Source organism: Tachysurus fulvidraco, chromosome 7, assembly GCF_022655615.1.
Source record: "Tachysurus fulvidraco isolate hzauxx_2018 chromosome 7, HZAU_PFXX_2.0, whole genome shotgun sequence".
NCBI lineage: Eukaryota > Metazoa > Chordata > Actinopteri > Siluriformes > Bagridae > Tachysurus > Tachysurus fulvidraco.
The window spans coordinates 27,009,151-27,028,267 of record NC_062524.1 but is presented as its reverse complement, the minus strand read 5'-3'; the positions used below and the strand labels follow the sequence as shown (position 1 = coordinate 27,028,267).

Here is a 19,117-nt window from a genome sequence, read left to right as displayed (position 1 = left end):
GTATGGTTCTGTTCGGGGCAGGAATCCACGCGCCCGTCCGTGAGCATGCATGGACCGAGCGGGGAGAGCAGCAACTAGAAAATAGAATAGACACCCCCACCCCCACTATAACAGAACCACTGGTCATGCATAGAGTTTTTTTTTTTTTTTTTTTTGCAAATAATAAATGAATAAGTGGATAAATAAATAAATAAATAAATAAATAAATAAATAAATAAATAGAGGGGGAGAGAGAGACAGAGATGTGGAGATTTAAGACGTAAACGGTACAACGAACACGGGTTCCGGCATGGTGGAGTCGGGGTTGGAGGAGGGAGTTTAAGTCGCAACGGCGGCGAGGCGCTAGAAAGCGGCTCAATGAATGGGAATTTAAGTGGTCGGGTAATATGGATGACGTAACCGGATTGGTGCGTGTCGTGGACGGCTGATTAACGGCTGATGCACGCTTGACGACGTGGCCTGCCAGAACTAACGTGAAGCTTAATATTCATTGTTTATATTTCTGAAAGCATTCTTTGTTTACAGCATTTTTTCACACCTGCCTAAAACTTTTGCACAGTACTGTACATTTTTCTTTAACGGCTCGCTCTAACCCGGCTCTCAAGGAGTCGTGTTTTTTTTTCTTACTTTCATCCCCATTTAAAAATGCATGGGGGGCACAAACATTTGCACGGCACAATACTTGGCAGCTAATTAGAGGATTTTGTGTAGAATCCAGTCAGGGAAAGAAGGAAAAAAAATGATACCCAGCAAAAGCTTGGTCAACTTTCTCATTAGTCTGGTTTCAATTTGCACGGCCGAATAATCCCAATCATTCCCCTCACCAAGGGTTGGTTCTCAATCCGAGACTGAGGGTCAAAACACCAGGGTTTTAAGCTTAAACCTCCAGACTCTCTGAAGAGCTCTTAATAAATCCTGGCTGGAATTGATTTCTCACCATTCCCCAAGGGCAGTTTAACAAATCTCGTTGTTTTGGCACCTCTAAAAATGGCTGCTCGTCCCGACGTGGTGTTTTGTTTGTTTTTTCCCCAAACGAGCAATTATCACATGTGATGAAAAATCAGGTAAAAGGAAGTCTAAAAGGTTCTAAAAGCTTTTTCCCACCATATGGTTAAGAATCCAATAAGTTGTCAAGGATGCAATTTGAATTAAACTATTATGTTGTGAGAAACATCGAGTGTGCTGATGTTTAATTACAGGGTTGTGTGTTACAGGGAAAGTGTTTTAGCCCTCACCAAAACCCGAGGGTTTCTCCAGTTCATTTGTTTTGCTGTTTGATCTTTTCTTTTAAAGACGTGAAACAAAATGGATCTTTTATTTGGTCCATATACATTTTTTATATACATCTGCATTGTTCAACCTGACAAGCATCAACTGATTAAAACAGCAGGCAGGAGTAATTACTCACAGTTACTCTTACCTCAAAGTCCATTCGTTCCCTATAACCGCATGTCCTGGAGGGTTTGGTCCATTTATCCCACAGCGATTTGCCAACGATCCGTTTTGTTTATTTGTTCAAGAATTAAACGTTGTATTTTTTTGCCCAGTTATGTACCATACGGTCTGTAGAGCTGTTTCTTTGGTATCTAGAGACTTAAACAAAAAAAAGTAGTAGTCAGGGGGACACGGTGGCTTAGCGGTTAGCACGTTCGCCTCACACCTTCAGGGTTGTGGGTTCCATTCCCGCCTCCACCTTGTGTGTGTGGAGTTTGCATGTTCTCCCCGTGCCTCGGGGGTTTCCTCCGGGTACTCCGGTTTCCTCCCCCGGTCCAAAGACATGCATGGTAGGTTGATTGGCATCTCTGGAAAATTGTCTGTAGTGTGTGAGTGTGTGAGTGAATGAGAGTGTGTGTGTGCCCTGTGATGGGTTGGCACTCCGTCCAGGGTGTATCCTGCCTCGATGCCCGATGACGCCTGAGATAGGCACAGGCTCCCCGTGACCCGAGAAGTTCGGATAAGCGGTAGAAAATGAATGAAGTAGTAGTCAAACGAATATGCCTGTAGGGGGTTAATATTAAAAGTCATAAACAGCAGAAATTCCTGTAAGAAATTCCCCCGAGAAGTTCTTTTAATTTCCTTACCACAGCATTTTGTGAGCGACTAATTTACATTAACTTCAGGTGTTCAGTGATCCAACATATTAATGCAAATATAGAAATGAAACAACTGCAAGCTTCCAGATGTTTGGACTCGTGAAATCATCCGAATTTCAGATTTATTTTGTTTTGTATGTTTGTTAATCTTAAGATAACGACTTTGATGGATTTGAGAGTGAGGGCGGGCCGACGGAGGAGGACGCCGGACTCCCTGTCGAAGAACGGACCTGTTCAGCCCGTTTGGTTTAGCTATATAAAGTTCAGAAGAAGTTCTGAAGAACCAGGGTTCGATCAGAAACATTACATTTACAACACCACAATCCCGGGTGTAATTCTGTCATTCTGTAGTTGTCACTTTTTGTCGCTTTTTTTTTGGTAGAAACATCTTTTGTTATCAAGTCAGACAAAATCCCAGCTTGGTATTGATGGCCGTGAGCTCTGAGTGCCTCTTTGTATTTACAGCATAATGCTAGGCTTTTTTGTTGTTGCTGCCAATTCTATGTATAAAAACAGCTTATACAATTTCTTAAATTCTGCCAATAGCGCTTTGTAAAGGAGACACCTCAGGAGGCACAAACATACAAATAAGCCTCAGGTGGCGTAAGATCGAAAGTTAAACTAGCAAGTAAATTTGTCAGGGCAAAGAACAGAAAGTGGGATGGAACAAAGAAAAGTTGGCGCTCACAAGTGTAACTTTAGAATCAGAGATTTGCAACAGAAGTTGAAATCCTAAAGATACCGAGTCTGTTTCTTGGAGTCCAAGGCAGCAGACGTGGACCTGCTCTCTGGGAGGGAAGGATAGACGTTCTTTTGTCTTCTGTCGCCGACATGTTACATGTTAAGTGTCCATTTCTCAGGCTGGAACACCCTGTAATCTAACACCAACTGTAGGCTAAATATTAAATAACTAATCAAACACTGGAATTATTTTTACGGGCCAACTTGAGGGGAAAGCATGAAAGTTTAGATCTTAATACCGGACTTTGGCTTTTTGTTGAAGGTCTTGACTTGAATTTGACTCAGGAGATACATCTCATAACTCGACTCAGACTCTATAACCTGGTTCTCAAAGGTACAGGACTTAACACAGGCCTAGTCTTCTGTCCTCCTTCAAGTCTCCACTTTGATTTAGACCCTCCAGCTGTTGACTCTGGACTCAATTCGGACAACACTGGATTAACGATGTGGCTCGGGACTGTCGGCAGACTGACTTGGGACTTGACTCGACTCTACAGCTCTAATTTAAACTTGACTCTTTGTTAGGAACTCTAGACTCAACTCCATCTCTACAGATCTGGACTGAAACTCTACAGCATATGGTAGGAACCTGCAATCAGTCTCGACAGCTCAACAGACTCTGACCTTGAATCAGATCTTACAGCTTAAGTTTCAGTACCTGACTCAGATCTTCTGGCTCAAGACTCAGAGCCTGACTTAGATCTCGCCGCTTTGACTGGAAACTCTGAACTAAAGCTTGACCCTACGCTTTTTTTACACAATAGATATTTTATACAGTTAAACCTTTATGTATACATTAGCGAGCTCATCATGTCAAGTCTTATCGTGGTACAAATGTTGTGTATTAGCATGGCGTTTACGGCAGCGTTATTATACCCAGTGACATGGTGGGAGCGACGGAGCAGCCTGTTGACTGAGCTTAAAGCCTGAGGGCTTCTGCTCTCGCTTACACAGCATGAATAATTAGAGAGTAATAACTCTGAATTCATTTGCCTCTCTACTCCCCCTCCTTCCTGTTTCCTCTGGCTACAGCACTCTGTAGTGTTGTCTAACCTCCCACCTTGCGTGCGACCTCTCCACGGCGAGGTGTTTTGCGTGTCAGCAGGTGGCTGATGGGATTGACGCAGGCCTCGGGCCTACCACACTTACCCAGATATGAAGTGACAAGTATTTATTACACTCTGCACCGACACCTTCTTCCTTTGCTTTTTTCAATTCCCACCTGCTATGCCATAGCGAACAAGTTTCTTTAAGCACGACGAATGTTTCTCACATTGTCCTCGGAAGGTGAGGACGGGAAACGCTTACTAGACGCTCGGAGATGTTCGTTTTACTTTCAGATGAATAAAAGAGTGTTTCGTTCCAACATTAAAGTCACCTCAACTGAGCCATTCATCAAACCTTAGCTTTTATTTTCTGCACTTCCTCGTGCGGTTCTTCCGAGTCAGAATTGTTATCTTTCGCAGCTCTGCTTGTGAGTCGTTGGCCTAGTTTACACATTAAGGCCTTGGAATGTCAAAGCGAATGCGAAAAGAAAAACGTGTTTTTTGTTTTTTTTTTTAGTTTTTTTTTTTAATCATACGGTGAATAATGCATCGTCTGATCCTTCCTCGGATCGCACTCGGAAATAGAATCCTGTGATGTAAACGTTTCAGAATTAGATTTTTTTTTCTTCCGTTTAGTTCTTCCCATCATAGAAAGGCCGCCAGGCAGAGAAGGTGAAGGTGAAGACATGATTCATAGTTGCGGTCTCTTGATGCCATTTTGCCCAAATTTCTAAACTATTCAAGTAGGTGGGATTTGGAAGCTCAGTGCTTAAGGTGTTGGGCTGTTGATCAGAAGGTCATGGGTTCAAACCCCAGGTCCAACAAGCTGCCATTGCTGGGCCCCTGAGTAAGGCCCTTAACCCTCGGTTGCTCAGTTGTAAGTCACAGTGGATAAGGGTGTCTGCTAAATGCCGTAAATGTAAATGTTTTGATGTTTCCCAAAGTCGCCAAAGCAAAAGTCAGGTTAGATTCCAGTGTTAATTGTCACTGGAGCCAAACCCAGGGCATCGTCTTCAAAAATAGAGGTTCATTTACAGCATTTTATGATTTATGTTCTTCTTCTTTTTTTTTTAATTTCTTAAAACAAACAAACAAACAAAAAAAACAGAAAACCAGACTTTACTTTTGCTTTGGATGTGAGTTCATGTTGTAATAATACCCCATTGGCATTGCTGAGAAAAACCTTTCCCTTTGAGCCAACATCTCCAACCTTCCATTTTTCTTTTAGAGGTTAGCATCAGTTCTATCTGTACACCAAAGAAGCTTTGCAAATCCCAACATCAATCATTAACACTCGTTAGTTTCCTCATGGGTTATTTCCAATACAGCACGCTGAGATCTGACACATTTTCTAAGTTTTTTTTTTCTTTCTTTCTTTCTTTTTCTCACATTTCTGGATATTTCTGTCAGTTGATAAGCAGCAAATTGGGGTTTATATTCCTAAAAAAAAAAAGCTTTTGTCAAAACCTTGATCCACTTGTTTACTTGTTTACTTGTTTACTTCTCTGCTGCTTGAACTTGTTTCCTGCTCTGTCTTTTGACCTTCCGGGATTGCCGTGAGCACTGTGTTCATGGCTAGCATAATTAGCATGATAAATAGTATTATTTTTTTTTTTTAAAGTAATTGAAAATGAAAATGTGAATTATTTATATATTTATTATTTATATATATATTTATAATTTTCATTTATTTCAGACAATGGAATGCCTTCGAACTGATAATTAGGCATAAAAAAGAAAGAAGGAAGGCATTGATAAAAATGTTTCAGTCATGTGTAACTAGAATATAAAAAAGAATAAAGAGTAAAATTAAGTATTTTGTTGTAAATATCCAGATGTCTTATGAATATTGGTAGAATTGGATGTGTTGTTTTTAGCTTAACTTTAGTTTCTTTAATCTCAATAATTTACAAATTATTATGTAAATTAATGTTCACGTAATGTAGCACTAAGATAAATAAAAAAAAACAAGTTAAATTGGTCAACTTTGTTGTTTTTAATTATCCTAAATTTTTTCCTAAAAAAAAAAAAAAAAAAAAAAAGATATTAAAAAATTGTGCAGTTGTATGGTTCAGGCTTCTACCATTTAACCCTTGACCTTTCAGATTGTAACCAATGAAATGTCTCTTTAAACTTTAAAGGCAACATTGATAACGAACGACTGGCGATCGCTAGGCAGCGAATCCCATATCGACTCGGTCGAGTAGTTGACGAATGGCTACTCGACAAAGGTAAAAACCCCATGATTAAAACTTAACCAGTAATTTGAACTTTAAAGTAATCTTTTTGCAGCACAACTAAACTAATAAATTAAATGTGCAGTTAAACAGACACTAATAACGAAAGTTTTAAAAGCAGATAAATATAAGTTTGGAAGTTAATTTAATGTATTGAAGTGATTTATGACCTTTTTTTTATATATTTTGTAGCTATAGAATTTTCTGTTTGCTGTTAATTCCAGGTTAAAGGGACTGTAATGTAAATCTAATTAGTTTATAAACTTTATATGTAAATCGATCATCCAAATATTTATTTATTTAAATGATAATTTAAAAAAAAAATGCTTAAATTAATGTTCATTGTGTTTGCCATGTAGATTTGTCTCTACCTGTAATGTCACGTGTACGCATGTGGGATTATTTCATGTCTTTATGAGGGTAAACGCCTCTCGATGCTAAATAGATTAAAGAATTTAATTGGCATCAAAAGTCCCTTTAACGGAAATGTTAAAAATGTTAAATATAGGAATAAAGGCATAAAGTAAAAGATAAAACAGCGAGAAATGACGATGAAATGAAGTGCATGCTTGTGTTGTTTGTTGGTGTTTTTCTTGTTTTTGTTTATTTATTTATTTGTTTGTTTGTTTGTTTGTCTGTTTATTTATTTATTTATTTATTTATTTTTAATAAATGTTTGGGAAGAAAAAAAAACCTCCTACAGTGAAAAGCTGTCATTTGTTTTTGTTTTTTTATTCTTTTATCAAAATATTCATCTGTTTAGTTCTTTTTTTTTTTTTTTTTTTATCAAATCCCATTTGTCCATCGGGTTTCTTTTTTTAAATGAATACCCATTTGTCACTTTGGCCTGTTTCCTTCGCCATGTTATCGTTAATGTTCACGTTTCGTCTCGTGACCGTTTACGGATCGTTGTTTTTTGTTTTTTTTTTTGCTGTTGTTGTTGTTGTTTGTTTTTTTTGTTTTTTTTGCTTTTTGCTAAAAGGTGCCTACAGTTTCGAATCAGACCCCCGGATGAAAGATTTTTGTCGATTTTGATCTTTTTTGATACGACGCTCGGGTTTTAAAAGAGCGAACATCTTGTCTCCGAACGCTAATTGGCTGACAAAAAGCTGAAACATCTGTTTTTGATGCCGCTACAACATTAGCCAAGAACAACTCTCTTTAACCACATATGGAGAGAGAGAGAGAGAGAGAGAGAGAGAGAGAGAGAGAGAGAGAGAGAGATTTGTACAGCGACTTCATTAATTCTGACAAACGATCGGAGGTTTTGTGTTTTTTAAGCAACTGTACGACTAAAAGACTCGCTAAGAGAAATGTCCTTTTAGCAAAATAAAAAAAAATACAGCTTTTTTTAGTCGATGTTTCTTGTTGTTTTGCCATCCTGTGGTATCTTTTTATACATCTTCATTTCATGTTCCAGGCACTCACATAGTCATAACAGCAGATAAATTACAAGCCGCTCCCGCCGGCGATGGGTAATTTATCCTGCTCGTTACCCGCCGGCCGAATAATCCGTCTTTTTTTCCTCAGGCGTGATTATTCCACAACATTCTTCCCTTTCCATATTTTAAATGTATTTATTTATTTATTTATTTATTTTCATTTTAGATTGGATGTTGTTGTTTGGACAGAGTGTGGGCGCTCGAGCCTTGCCGTCCACCGGAGCTGGATTGTTTTTTTTTTTCTGTTTTCCTCCATCAGGTCGTCAGCTCACCATTTTTAACAGTCAGACTACAATCCTGATCGGAGGCTGGGAGCGAGACAAGACTCCCTCCTTCCAAGGCCAGATGTCAGGCCTCTACTACAACGGGCTGAAAGTGTTCAACATGGCCGTCGAGGGAAACCCTAACGTCCGTGTCGAGGGCAGCGTGAGGCTGGTGGGCGAAGCGCCTTCCTCGTCCTCCTCCTCGTCCTCCTCCTCTTCTTCCTCCTCCATCACACCTCAGTCCAACGCCTCCACCTCCGTTATGGAGACCACCACGACCACCAGCAGCACCACCACCGCCTCCAGCCGCAGAGTAAAGCAGACCACGCCCAGAGACACGCAGCAGGTAAGGAGCTTTCTTCTGCCTTGATACGATGATGTCGTACGATCTGCCGTCTCAGGTGTCCGGCTCAGATTATTAGTTTTTAATAGTTTGAAGTTTCCTGCGTAACGTCACATGAAACTGTGTGTGTGTGTGTGTGTGTGTGTGTGTGTGTGTGTGTGTGTGTGTGTTGTTTGTTTTGACTCGAAGCAGTTTGCTTAAGCTATGTTTTGTACATTTAAAAGAAAAAAAAAATAGAATTTAAATCAAATTTCTGTCAAAAACATTTTTATTTTACAGAAATTTGTTTTTGATTTCTAAACAAATGTTTTTCTGACATCAAACAATCATAAAAAATTAAACAAATCTGTAAATATTCATCTTTTTTTCCCCCCTGTTCACAGTTCAGGCTGGTTGCCGATTTTGTTTGTTCACCGCCAGTTTTATTATTCATTTCTGCTTAAATTTGTTTATCGAGTCTGACACTCGACGATCTCGAGTGGGTGCGATTTTAAAGGATTTTTACTAATTGAGGTGCTTGAGCTCCTGAGGTCCAGTTATCTGTACTGTACACTCCACCCACTTGAGATGGTGTCAGAAAGGTAGGTGACATTTTCCAGCACTATTGCCACATAAGGTAAAGCGACCGTGTCTCGTGTTTTCGGCCTCGACTCTATTTCACATCTGCATCCGTTGTTGCTGACGCAAAAGTGATCTCGTGAAAGAACTTCTGTCTTTTTCTGACAAAAAAAAACATCTTAAAAAAGGAGAGAGAGCTTTTATTGAAGAAGGAACCAGGACAGGCTTGAGACACAGGTCTTAGCACTCGTGGCTCTTACGTATGTCAGTGTTATTAAGATGGTATTCTATTAGTGGCCATTTTGTCTTTTTTTATACAGTATGATTGAATGCATTTTTTTTTCCTACACCAGAATCTGAGCGCAACAGAGCGAGATCTCAGATCGTTTGAGGCCGGTCGCATTCGATAGAGTTGGTTAGTAAGATAAATGTCTAAAACACTGAAGAAACAGAAATATTATTATTATGTCGCTTTGTAGACGCCAACATTCTGTTTTTCTGTTTAAACTTAGACAAAAATTTATCAACAGTAACTCCTCTTAGGGCTTTCGAGCCACATGCACCAAATACGGATATGTTGTAGAACCTGGTCTGAAGTTTGTTGCTATTACTTTTCTAAGCGATCCGAGTACCGGTACTTCCAGTACCGGGTCTCAAAGTGGCCTTTTTTTTTTTCCCATAGACTCCCATTATAAACTTTGGAGGTTTATAACTCGGCAAGCTTTCAGACTCTCTATACCAAACTCGGCCAGCTGCTTTAGGGTGAGACTCTGAACAAAGGTTTAAATCGGTGTACCGACTGGTCTTTCGGTTGTCCCACAGCCCCGCCCACAATATATGCAAAATCAAAAAATCCATACAACATGGACATGTGACATATCAAAACACTCAGAACAATGAGGGGAACTTCCTCACGGGTATTCTGATGACGTCACGTGATGTCATGAGAAAATCAAAAATGAACACAACATGGGCATGTCATATATCAAAACAGTCAGCCCAATGAGGGGAATTACCTCACGTGTATTCTGGTGATGTCACGTGACGTCACGTGATGTCACTTCAAAATCAATAATTAGCACAACATGGACATGTGACATATCAAGACACTCAGCCCAATGTGGGGAACTTCTTCAAGAGTATTCGGATGACGTCACATGCTCGTCTCCACTTTCCTCCAAATGTTTTGGCACCCTAGCTTTCTGTCCACTCGCCTCCAAAAAACCCCGGCCTACACGCCTTCTCAAAGCCAACAATTTTTGTTGCGACGAAATTTACAAATCTAGTCCTATTTGTTCTTGTTCTTTGTGGCTCACAGATGTTATATATCATGACGTTGTCCTAGGTGTGCATACAAAAAAGAAATAATACAATACAAAGTCCACCAGTTTGACCTGCTTTATCTCAATACACATTATTTATTTGTTTGTTTGTTTGTTTGTTTGTTTGTTTGTTTGTCTGTTTGTTTATTTTTGCAGAGTCGTTTCTTACGTTCTCGCGTTCATTCCTGAATAGCGTTTCTCTTTGCCGGTGAGTGGTTTTTGTGCTGAGAAAGGGAAGTGGTTTGGATGCCGAGCCTTCATTCAGGTCAGCTTGTTATCATCTGAGTGTCCGATCTTTAAGTAGTGTGGCCTGGAGGTCCTTTTCTGACCTCACGCTTCACAGAGCACGTAGAAGCCCCAGAAGCAGCTGGAGCGCAGATTGTATTGTGCTCACGGCTCCTCGCACTGATTGCACAGTCAGGAACAAAAGCAAAAGACTTTTATTTTTTTATTTTTTTGGTGAAGCGACGAGCACCAAATCGCAGTGTGTACTGAATCATGAATCGATGCTCGTTCCAAATTGGTGTGCATTGTGTGGAGCCGAGCGCTGAAGCTCTGGAGGTGAAATTGCAGGGTTCCGCTTGATCAGAACCAAAGAGTCAGCAGCGCCGCTATTAAATCTGGGGCGCCGTATAAACAGCAGGGTCTCGTACAATAAGATTTCGCTTTGCTATATATATATATAAATTTATCCCCAGCTTCAGAGTTCCTCGTCTTTCTGTTTTGCAAGAAAAATGTGCTAATTAGAAAGCGACAGTTTTGAATTTCAGTTTTTCTTATTTCTTCAAAAGAATAAAGTTTTTAGAACAAATCCTACCATGTGGAAACCGTCCCGCGATTCCGGATTGGTATTAATCCGTATTAAATTGCTGTTTCCATAGTAACAGCTTGCATAACGTAACAATTACAGAAGGAGTCAGAGGTAAAGCTGGAACTTTTTGGCTGGAGTTTTGTCAGAAACGTGACTATTTATTTATTTATAAATATTTGTTTGTTTGTTTGTTTATTGTGTGTGAATATTAATGGTAGCAAGAAATGGACAAAAAGTCAGACATCAGGTTACGTGACACCTCTGGGTATTTGACTGTTTTTCTTAAAACACTTTTTTTTTCAGTTTTGTTCCTTTCATATTACTTTAAAATGTTTGTATTTATGGGGGCACGGTGGCTTAGTGGTTAGCACGTTCGCCTCACACCTCCAGGGTTGGGGGTTCGATCCCCACCTCCACCTTGTGTGTGTGGAGTTTGCATGTTCTCCCCGTGCCTCGGGGGTTTCCTCTGGGTTCTCCGGTTTCTTCCCCCGGTCCAAAGACATGCATGGTAGGTTGATTGGCATCTCTGGAAAATTGTCCGTAGTGTGTGAGTGTGTGAGTGAATGAGAGTGTGTGTGTGTCCTGTGATGGGTTGGCACTCCGTCCAGGGTGTATCCTGCCTCGATGCCCGATGACGCCTGAGATAGGCACAGGCTCCCCGTGACCCGAAAAGTTCGTATAAGCGGTAGAAAATGAATGAATGAATGAATGCTTGTATTTATTAAAGAACATCGAACTTCTTATCCGTTTCCAGCCGTATATAACGTTCAGCAGTTTTGTTCTCATACTGTATCAGATCCCATTTGCGAGCGTCAGGTCACATTTAACAGAAGCAGATTTTCTGTGTAATCGTGTCCTTGATGTGATTTCACTGCTCAATACCAATAATAATAATAACGGTATCGTGTTGTGTGAGCAGTATATCAGAGCGTATAAATAATATCAATCTTTCACCCGATAACGTTAAAGCTCCAGAAAACGATGACACAGAAGCGACCGTACGGCCGACGGAACGTTTTTTTTTTTAATCGAGGCTCTTTGTACGTCTTCATAACGCAGCCGACGCTTTTATCTCCATCTCACGTTACATGTGACTATCAGTTTATTCTAGTAATGCGATTTCATCCTCGGCCTGGTCAGAATTCATTAGGATCTCCTCCATAAAAACCCGCTCTCTTTCTGCCGTAAATTTGGTGTCAGAGGGTCAGGAGGCTTCGTCCATGTAAATCTCTGCTCGATCGTTTTCAATCGTTTTCATTTCAAGAATCGTGTTTCTGAGGGAAAAAACGTCTAAAAGAAAAAAAAATCTTAATTGCTTATTGTTTCACAGCTGTGTTACAGCGAGGTGATTAAAAATTAACCGCAACAAAATTCCCCGCTGAGCTACAAGAGCGATGCCGAGCGCTTATAAGACGTAAATAAGCTCATAAATCAAACACGATAACAGATTAAAGCAGGAAATGGAGACCGAAGACGGAAGTTCGGCTGCTACACGGATTCACGCTCAGGTGTGTTCGTAGATAACGCAGAGGATGATAAAAGACCGGCAGCTGATATGAGATCATTAGATACTCATCACCATGTGGGAATCTTTCACGGTGTAAATCCAACACACGCTTATACATCTGCTCCGTCAGGGTTAGGGTTAGAACGTGCTCAGGAGAGCATCAGATTCTTGTTCTTGGTGGACAGGAGAGGAACCTGATGTGATCTTCAGTTCTTCTAGTTCATCCAGCTCAAGGTTTGATGTTTTGTCAGATCTGAAATGCTTTCCTGTTCACCACGGTTGTAAAGAGTGATTATTTGACTTACTATATACAGTATGGACTTCCTGTCATTCTCCTCCGAGCTCTCGAGGTGTTTCAACCCACAGATCTGTCGCTCAGTCAGTGTGGTTTTGTTTCTGCTCCATTCTGGGGAAAGTCTTGAAGACTGTAGTGGGTTAAATCCCAGGAGATCAGCAGCCATGCCAGGTCTTCATCCTGATGTTTGATGGGAACATTTACTGAAGCTCTTCAACTGGATCTCTGGGATTTTATGGATTGAGCTGCTGTCATATGATGGCTGATTACATCGAGTTTTATTCAAATTCTTTTCATCTTATTTGCATATGTTGCTCAATGTAGCTGTCATTTATGTGCTGATTATAAAGGAAGGAGGGAAGGAAGGAAGGAAGGAAGGAAGGAAGGAAGGAAGGAAGGAAGGAAGGAAGAAAGGATGGATGGATGGAAGGAAGGAAGGATGGGAGGAAGGAAGGACGGATGGATGGATGGATGGATGGAAGGAAGGAAGGAAGGAAGGAAGGAAGGAAGGAAGGAAGGAAGGAAAGATGGATGGATGGATGGATGGATGGATGGATGGATGGATGGAAGGAAGGACGGATGGATGGAAGGAAGAAAGGGAGGAAAGATGGTTGGATGGAAGGAAGGAAGGAAGGAAGGAATGAAGGATGGATGGATGGATCTACATGGGAGAAACTGTACAAAATAAATGTTGAAAGTAAAAGTGAAAGAATGTTGGAAAATGTAAATAAATGTAAGAAAAAATAAGGCAAGAAAGAAAGAAAGAAAGAAAGAAAGAAAGAAAGAAAGAAAGAAAGAAAGAAAGAAAGAAAGAAAGAAAGAAAGAAAGAAAGAAAGAAAGAAAGAAAGAAAGAAAGAAAGAAAGAAAATAAATGAGGGAGAATATATCAAGACTGAACTCAATACTCCTGATTGGTCAGTCAGTTGTGACATCATCAGTTGGAATGAAATTCTCTCATCATTGATAAAGTTTGGAATGAACTAATAATAAAGGTCTTTTTATTATTTCCTGAATAGAATGAAATAAACTCCTCAGTTCCTCTGAAGTGATGGTTCCAGCGCAGCGTTTGAAGCTAAATTAAGAAGTATGAGAAATTAGAATATTCTCCTCGTCTCAAGTGTCAGCCTAATGCTGAATTAATATATCCCAATTAAAAAGAAAAAAAAACTTCAAATTGCAAAATTGAATGAATCTGATTAGGAGGAGGTTCATAAGGCAAAAATAATTGGCACCGGGGGAAATTCTTTGAAGCTGAAGCGCTGAGCGATTCCTCGTCATCCTCGCCGTGGAGCCGGTGGAGGACGTCAGCGTGGAGAAGGATTGCTGTTTTATCTCTCTGATTAATCACAATCGACTCAATCGGAGTTAAAGTGCAAATAAAACAGGAAACCTTTCATCTCACCTCCTTAGCTTTCACTTACGTTTAGTTAGACGACTTCTTCTCCGTGTCGGTGACGGTTCTCTAACCCGAGTGATTGTTTTCTGGATTTGTTAAAGATTTGTCACCTAAAAACAAGTAGACAAGTAAAAATAAAGTGTCTCGATTTGACACAAAAAAGAGGATGAAAGATGATAAGCAACACAAAACACTGAATTTTGATTGGTTAGCTGTGAAGCTCATTGTGAAGCTCATCAGAAAACAAATGCTAACGGGAGGAAAGAACAAAAAAGAAAAAGAGAGCACAAGAAAAAGAGAGAATATTTCAAGTAGAACCGTGAAAATTTGTACTCTAGAGCCCATGGCGATATAACGCGTGCTCTAGAGACCACTGCAATGTGTCGTAAGAATTCTAGAGCCTATGCAAACTTGATCTTAGTGTTCTAGAGTCCATGGTAACATGATGCACGTGTTCTAGAGTTCCCCTGGTGACTTGGCATAGGTTCTGGAGCCCCTGGTGACTTGGCATAGGTTCTGAAGCTCATGGTAACAAGAATTGTTCTAGAGAGCAGTTTAAAATGATTCAAGCCTTCTAGAGTCTATGTTCACTTGGAATAAGTGTTCTAAAGCTCATTGTAATTTAGTTTAAGTGTTCTACATCAGTGGTCCCAACCTTTTTTCCGCCGGGGACCGGTCAATGTTTGATAATTTTACCGCGGCCGGCTGGGGGTGGGGGGTGCTGGGTGCTGGGCTATACAATTAAATTAAAATAAATAATCTTAATGTAATTGTATTTAAACATGCCTTTTTAACTCACTACAACGCTAAATCAATGAGAACCCTGAGCTTGTTTCTTTACAACGAGACGGTTCCATCTGGGGTGATAGGAGACAATGACACCCGAAGTGTGTCGCTTATGTCCAGGTTATTCCGTTGTTTTGTTTCGGTTGCCGTCACTGCAGAAATCCCCGCTTCACACAGATAGCATGTCGGACATGGCGATAGGGATGTAAGTGCTGTGGTGACAATCTCAGGGTATTCCGCCATGACTTTAATCCAGAACACCGGCAGAGTTTCAAACTTTCTAACGACGTCTGTTTCCTGCTCATTTTTGCTAATTTGTGGGTTAAATTTGAGCAAACACAATATACACGTACACCAAGCACTGTTAAACATGACAAAGTACCGGTGAACAGAGAGAAGAGTGATACACACCTTCTCTCTCCACAAAAGCTACAACACCACTGCCGCTCGCAGTCGCTCAGCTCCAGACGTCACCTAAACCCGGCCCGTTATCATGATATTTTGCGCATGCGCGGTATCGGTGCGGCTTTAGGTGACGTCTCTCAGCTCCCGGTTAACCTCTCGTCCATGGAAAGTCGCACAAACCCGAGAGAAATACACCACAGTAAATAAAATGGAAATAATTTAATGTTCCTTGGGCGGCCCGGTACCATTTGGTCCACGGACCCGTACCAGTCTGCGGCCCGGGTGTTGGGGATCTAGAGCTCATGGTACCATAAGATGCATGTTCTAGAGTCCGTTGCCCATCACATATGTTTGTAGGGGTTATTTTTAGCTGACCGGGTTCTCAGTGTCTCATTAATTTTCAGGATGTTAAAGCTAACAGAGACATAGCGAGGCTTATCTCCTGCTCCAAAACATGGGTTTCAGCTTAACCCGCTCTCTCTGACATCCACCCATCATTATTAACGAGTTCAAACCCAGAGGACATGCTGTAGTAATTATCTACTAGCGCTCAGAGGAGAAGAGCTGACAATGGAACATGAAACTCTCCAACGGTACGAAGGAAAATTGTGACGAGAGATCTGAGTGTGTGCTCTGTATCGCTGTAGAGGACTCGGCAGGATCGGGATTACAGAATGATCGAAAGTTTCATCAGCGATGTAATAAATCCAGAATTTACTTTTTACTGGAGTTTAAGACTAAAGTCACAGAATCGTTGTCCATGTCCCAGAGACTATTCTGATGAAATGGTGAAGCTCAAAAAGAAAAGAAAGATGGAAGGATGAATAACTGGGTGGGTTGGTGGATGGGTATATGGATGGTAAATGGATGGTGGACAGATAGATGAATGGATGGATGAATGGATGGATTATGGATGGTAAATGAATGATGGACAAATAGATGGATGAATGGATGGATGGATGGATGGATGGATGGATGGATGGATGGATGGATGGATGGATGGATGTATTATGGATGGTAAATGGATGATGGACAGATGGATGGATGGATGGATGGATGGATGTATTATGGATGGTAAATGGATGATGGACAGATAGATTGATGGATGGATGGATGGATGTATTATGGATGGTAAATGGATGATGGACAGATGGATGGATGGATGGATGGATGGATGGATGGATGGATGGATGTATTATGGATGGTAAATGGATGATGGACAGATGGATGGATGGATGGATGGATGGATGGATGGATAGCTGGATTATGGATGGTAAATGGATGATGGACAGATGGATGGATGGATGGATGGATGGATGTATTATGGATGGTAAATGGATGATGGACAGATGGATTGATGAATGGATGGATGGATGGCTGGATTATGGATGGTAAATGGATGATGGATGGATGGATGGCTGGATTATGGATGGTAAATGGATGATGGACAGATAGATGGATGGATGCTCTGTAATGTATAAAGTCCACACTGTTTAAAGCAGCTGTAGGACAAACGTCTCACTGAGCTGTAAAATAAAGCTCCTGAGTGAAGTTCAGTGTGATGCCCATGTGGGGATTTCCTTACAGAACTAAGCACATGTCACTGTATGTCATGTTGTGTCGCTGAAGCTGTTGGTGTTCTCTTTATCTGAACACCACATGAGGAAGAGGAGGAGGTGAAAGTATTCTGATGAAGAGCCGTCTCCTGTCAGCCGAGTCCAATCACATTCAATTAAGCTCTAATGCAATGCTGACAAACTGTCTTCCAGCGTCAATGAGACACTCCTCTCTCTCTCGGGGAAAGGGGGAGGAGAGGAGGAGAGAGAGAGAAAAAGAAGAAAAAAGAGAGAGAGGCGCGCGGGAGAGAGAGAGAGAGAGAGAGAGAGAGAAGAGTGAGAAAGAGAGAGGAGAGACGAGAGAGAGGAGTCGAGAGAGAGAGAAGAGAGAAAGAGAGAGAAAGAGAGAGAGGAAGGGGGAGAGAGAAGACGAAAGAGAGAGAGAGATAGAAGCGCAGAGAGAGAGAGAGAGAGAGGGGGAGAGAGAAATAGAGGAAGGGAATGTGATAGGAGAGAGAGGAGAGAAAGAGAGAGAGAGAGAATAGGAAGAGAGTACGAAAATCTCGGGGAGTAGAGAGAGATATGAGAGAGAGAGAGAGCGAGAGAGATAGGAGAGAGAGAGGAGAGAGAGAGAAAGAGAGGAAGGGATAGAGAGATAGAGAGAGAAAGAGAGAGAGGAAGAGGGAGAGAGAAAGAGAGGGAGAGAGAAAAGAGAGGTAAGAGCAAGAGAGAGAGAGAGGGGAGAGAGATAGAGAGAGAGAAAGAGAGAAAGAGAGAGGAAGAGGGAGAGGGAGAGAGATAGAAAGCTATCCCATCTCTCGCTGTCTCGGGTGTCTCTCTCTCTCTCTCTCTCTCTCTCTCCCTCTCTCTCTCCCTCACTCCCTCTCCCTCTCTCTCTCTCTCTCTCTCTGTCTCTCTCTCTCTCCCTCTCTCTCCCTCTCTCTGACTGACAGCTCATTGAGCCAATAAAACGAGTGGAGTTGGAGGTAGACTGTGGTGCTCTCTCTCTTTGGCACTTGTCGCCTCAGAGGCGAGACTCTGTCTTTGAGGCACTTTGTTTTAAATAAATATGACATGTTCTGAGTTCTGATATGACTGAAGGTGTCCAGAGGTGGACACGCTTGTTCTCTTTGTCTGGATGGAGACAGTTCCCTGTGCTTTCTGTCTTCTACCAGCAGGAGAGAGGAGCATGTGATGGTTATATGATCGTGTTACAGCTGATTGCTTTTTAGGTTCATTTAGTAAATAACGAGGACGTTAGGATGGATGGAAAAGATAGGAGATAGGAAAGGAAAAGAAAGTATTAACAGTATTTTTTCATAAATAAATGAAGGAAGGAAGGAAGGAAGGAAGGAAGGAAGGAAGGAAGGAAGGAAGGAAGGAAGGAACTATGGAGAAGGAAGGAAGGAAGGAAGGAAGGAAGGAAGGAAGGAAGGAAGAAAGGAGAAAAAATGAAAGAAGGAACTATAGAGAAAAAAGCAAGAAGGAAGGCACTATGGAAAAAGGAAGGAACTATGGAGAGAAAATAAGAAAAGAAAAAGGAAGAAAGGAAGTTAATAAAGACAGCAGTAATGAAGCAATCTTTTTTGAGATACAGTTGTTGTTTTTTTTTTCATTATTAGCAAAGGAAGGAAGGAAGGAAAGAAGGACCGAATTCCTTAGTAATACGTGACTATAATATTCCCACACAGAAGGACGGCACCTTGATGGATTGGAAGCCTAGAGTTGGTTAAGCACTTATGTTTAGCGGAGGAAGTGGAGTTTAAGATAAATTCCAGAAGACTTGTGCAGAAGGCAGCAGGAGTGGCACAAGTGTGTGACGAAGCCAGAGGGAGCGTCACAGCCATGCAGGACACGAGCTGGATCTTCTTAATTAAAAAAACAAGGCCCAGGTTGAGATTGGTTCCCCCTCAGGCTGGCTGGAGAGATGTGAGCGTCTCCGTTCCGTCGGCCGACAGTGATGAATCCGCCGCCGCCGTCCAGCGCTTTCTCCCGGATATTAATCACACAGGTGCTGAGAGAGACTCCGAGAGGGTGGATACAATATTAGCACTATTATGTAAGTCACATGGGATGCTCTGATTAAGTAGCTCCTCAAACAAGGCAGTTGCATTCCTCGCTCACGGGGGTGTGAGCGAGCCGCTCGCCGGCTCTCCGGAGTCGCCCGGCTTGGCGTGCTACGATATTTTTTTTTCTCTTGTGGAATCATTCAGGATGGTGGAGATAATTGGTGGAGACATCTGCATTTTCCCACTCGCTGATATTGTAACCGCATGTCATATCGCTTTTTGCCTTCTGCATTACGGCTGATTAGA

At 41.3% G+C, this 19,117-nt stretch overlaps 1 protein-coding gene across 28 annotated transcripts in view; it reads left to right on the top strand.

The window, feature by feature from the left end:
- LOC113650021 (neurexin-1a) overlaps positions 1 to 19,117 on the top strand; it is a 298,946-nt gene that overhangs the window by 233,724 nt on the left and 46,105 nt on the right. For 16 of the 28 annotated variants that reach the window (XM_047815789.1, XM_027158041.2, XM_027158036.2 and 13 more), the window contains 2 exons: positions 6,022 to 6,111; positions 7,819 to 8,168. In XM_047815789.1, coding sequence (XP_047671745.1) covers positions 6,022 to 6,111; positions 7,819 to 8,168 — 440 coding nt within the window. The remainder of the gene's footprint in view (positions 1 to 6,021; positions 6,112 to 7,818; positions 8,169 to 19,117) is intronic. The other 12 variants (XM_047815788.1, XM_047815790.1, XM_027158045.2 and 9 more) reach the window with 1 other exon arrangement.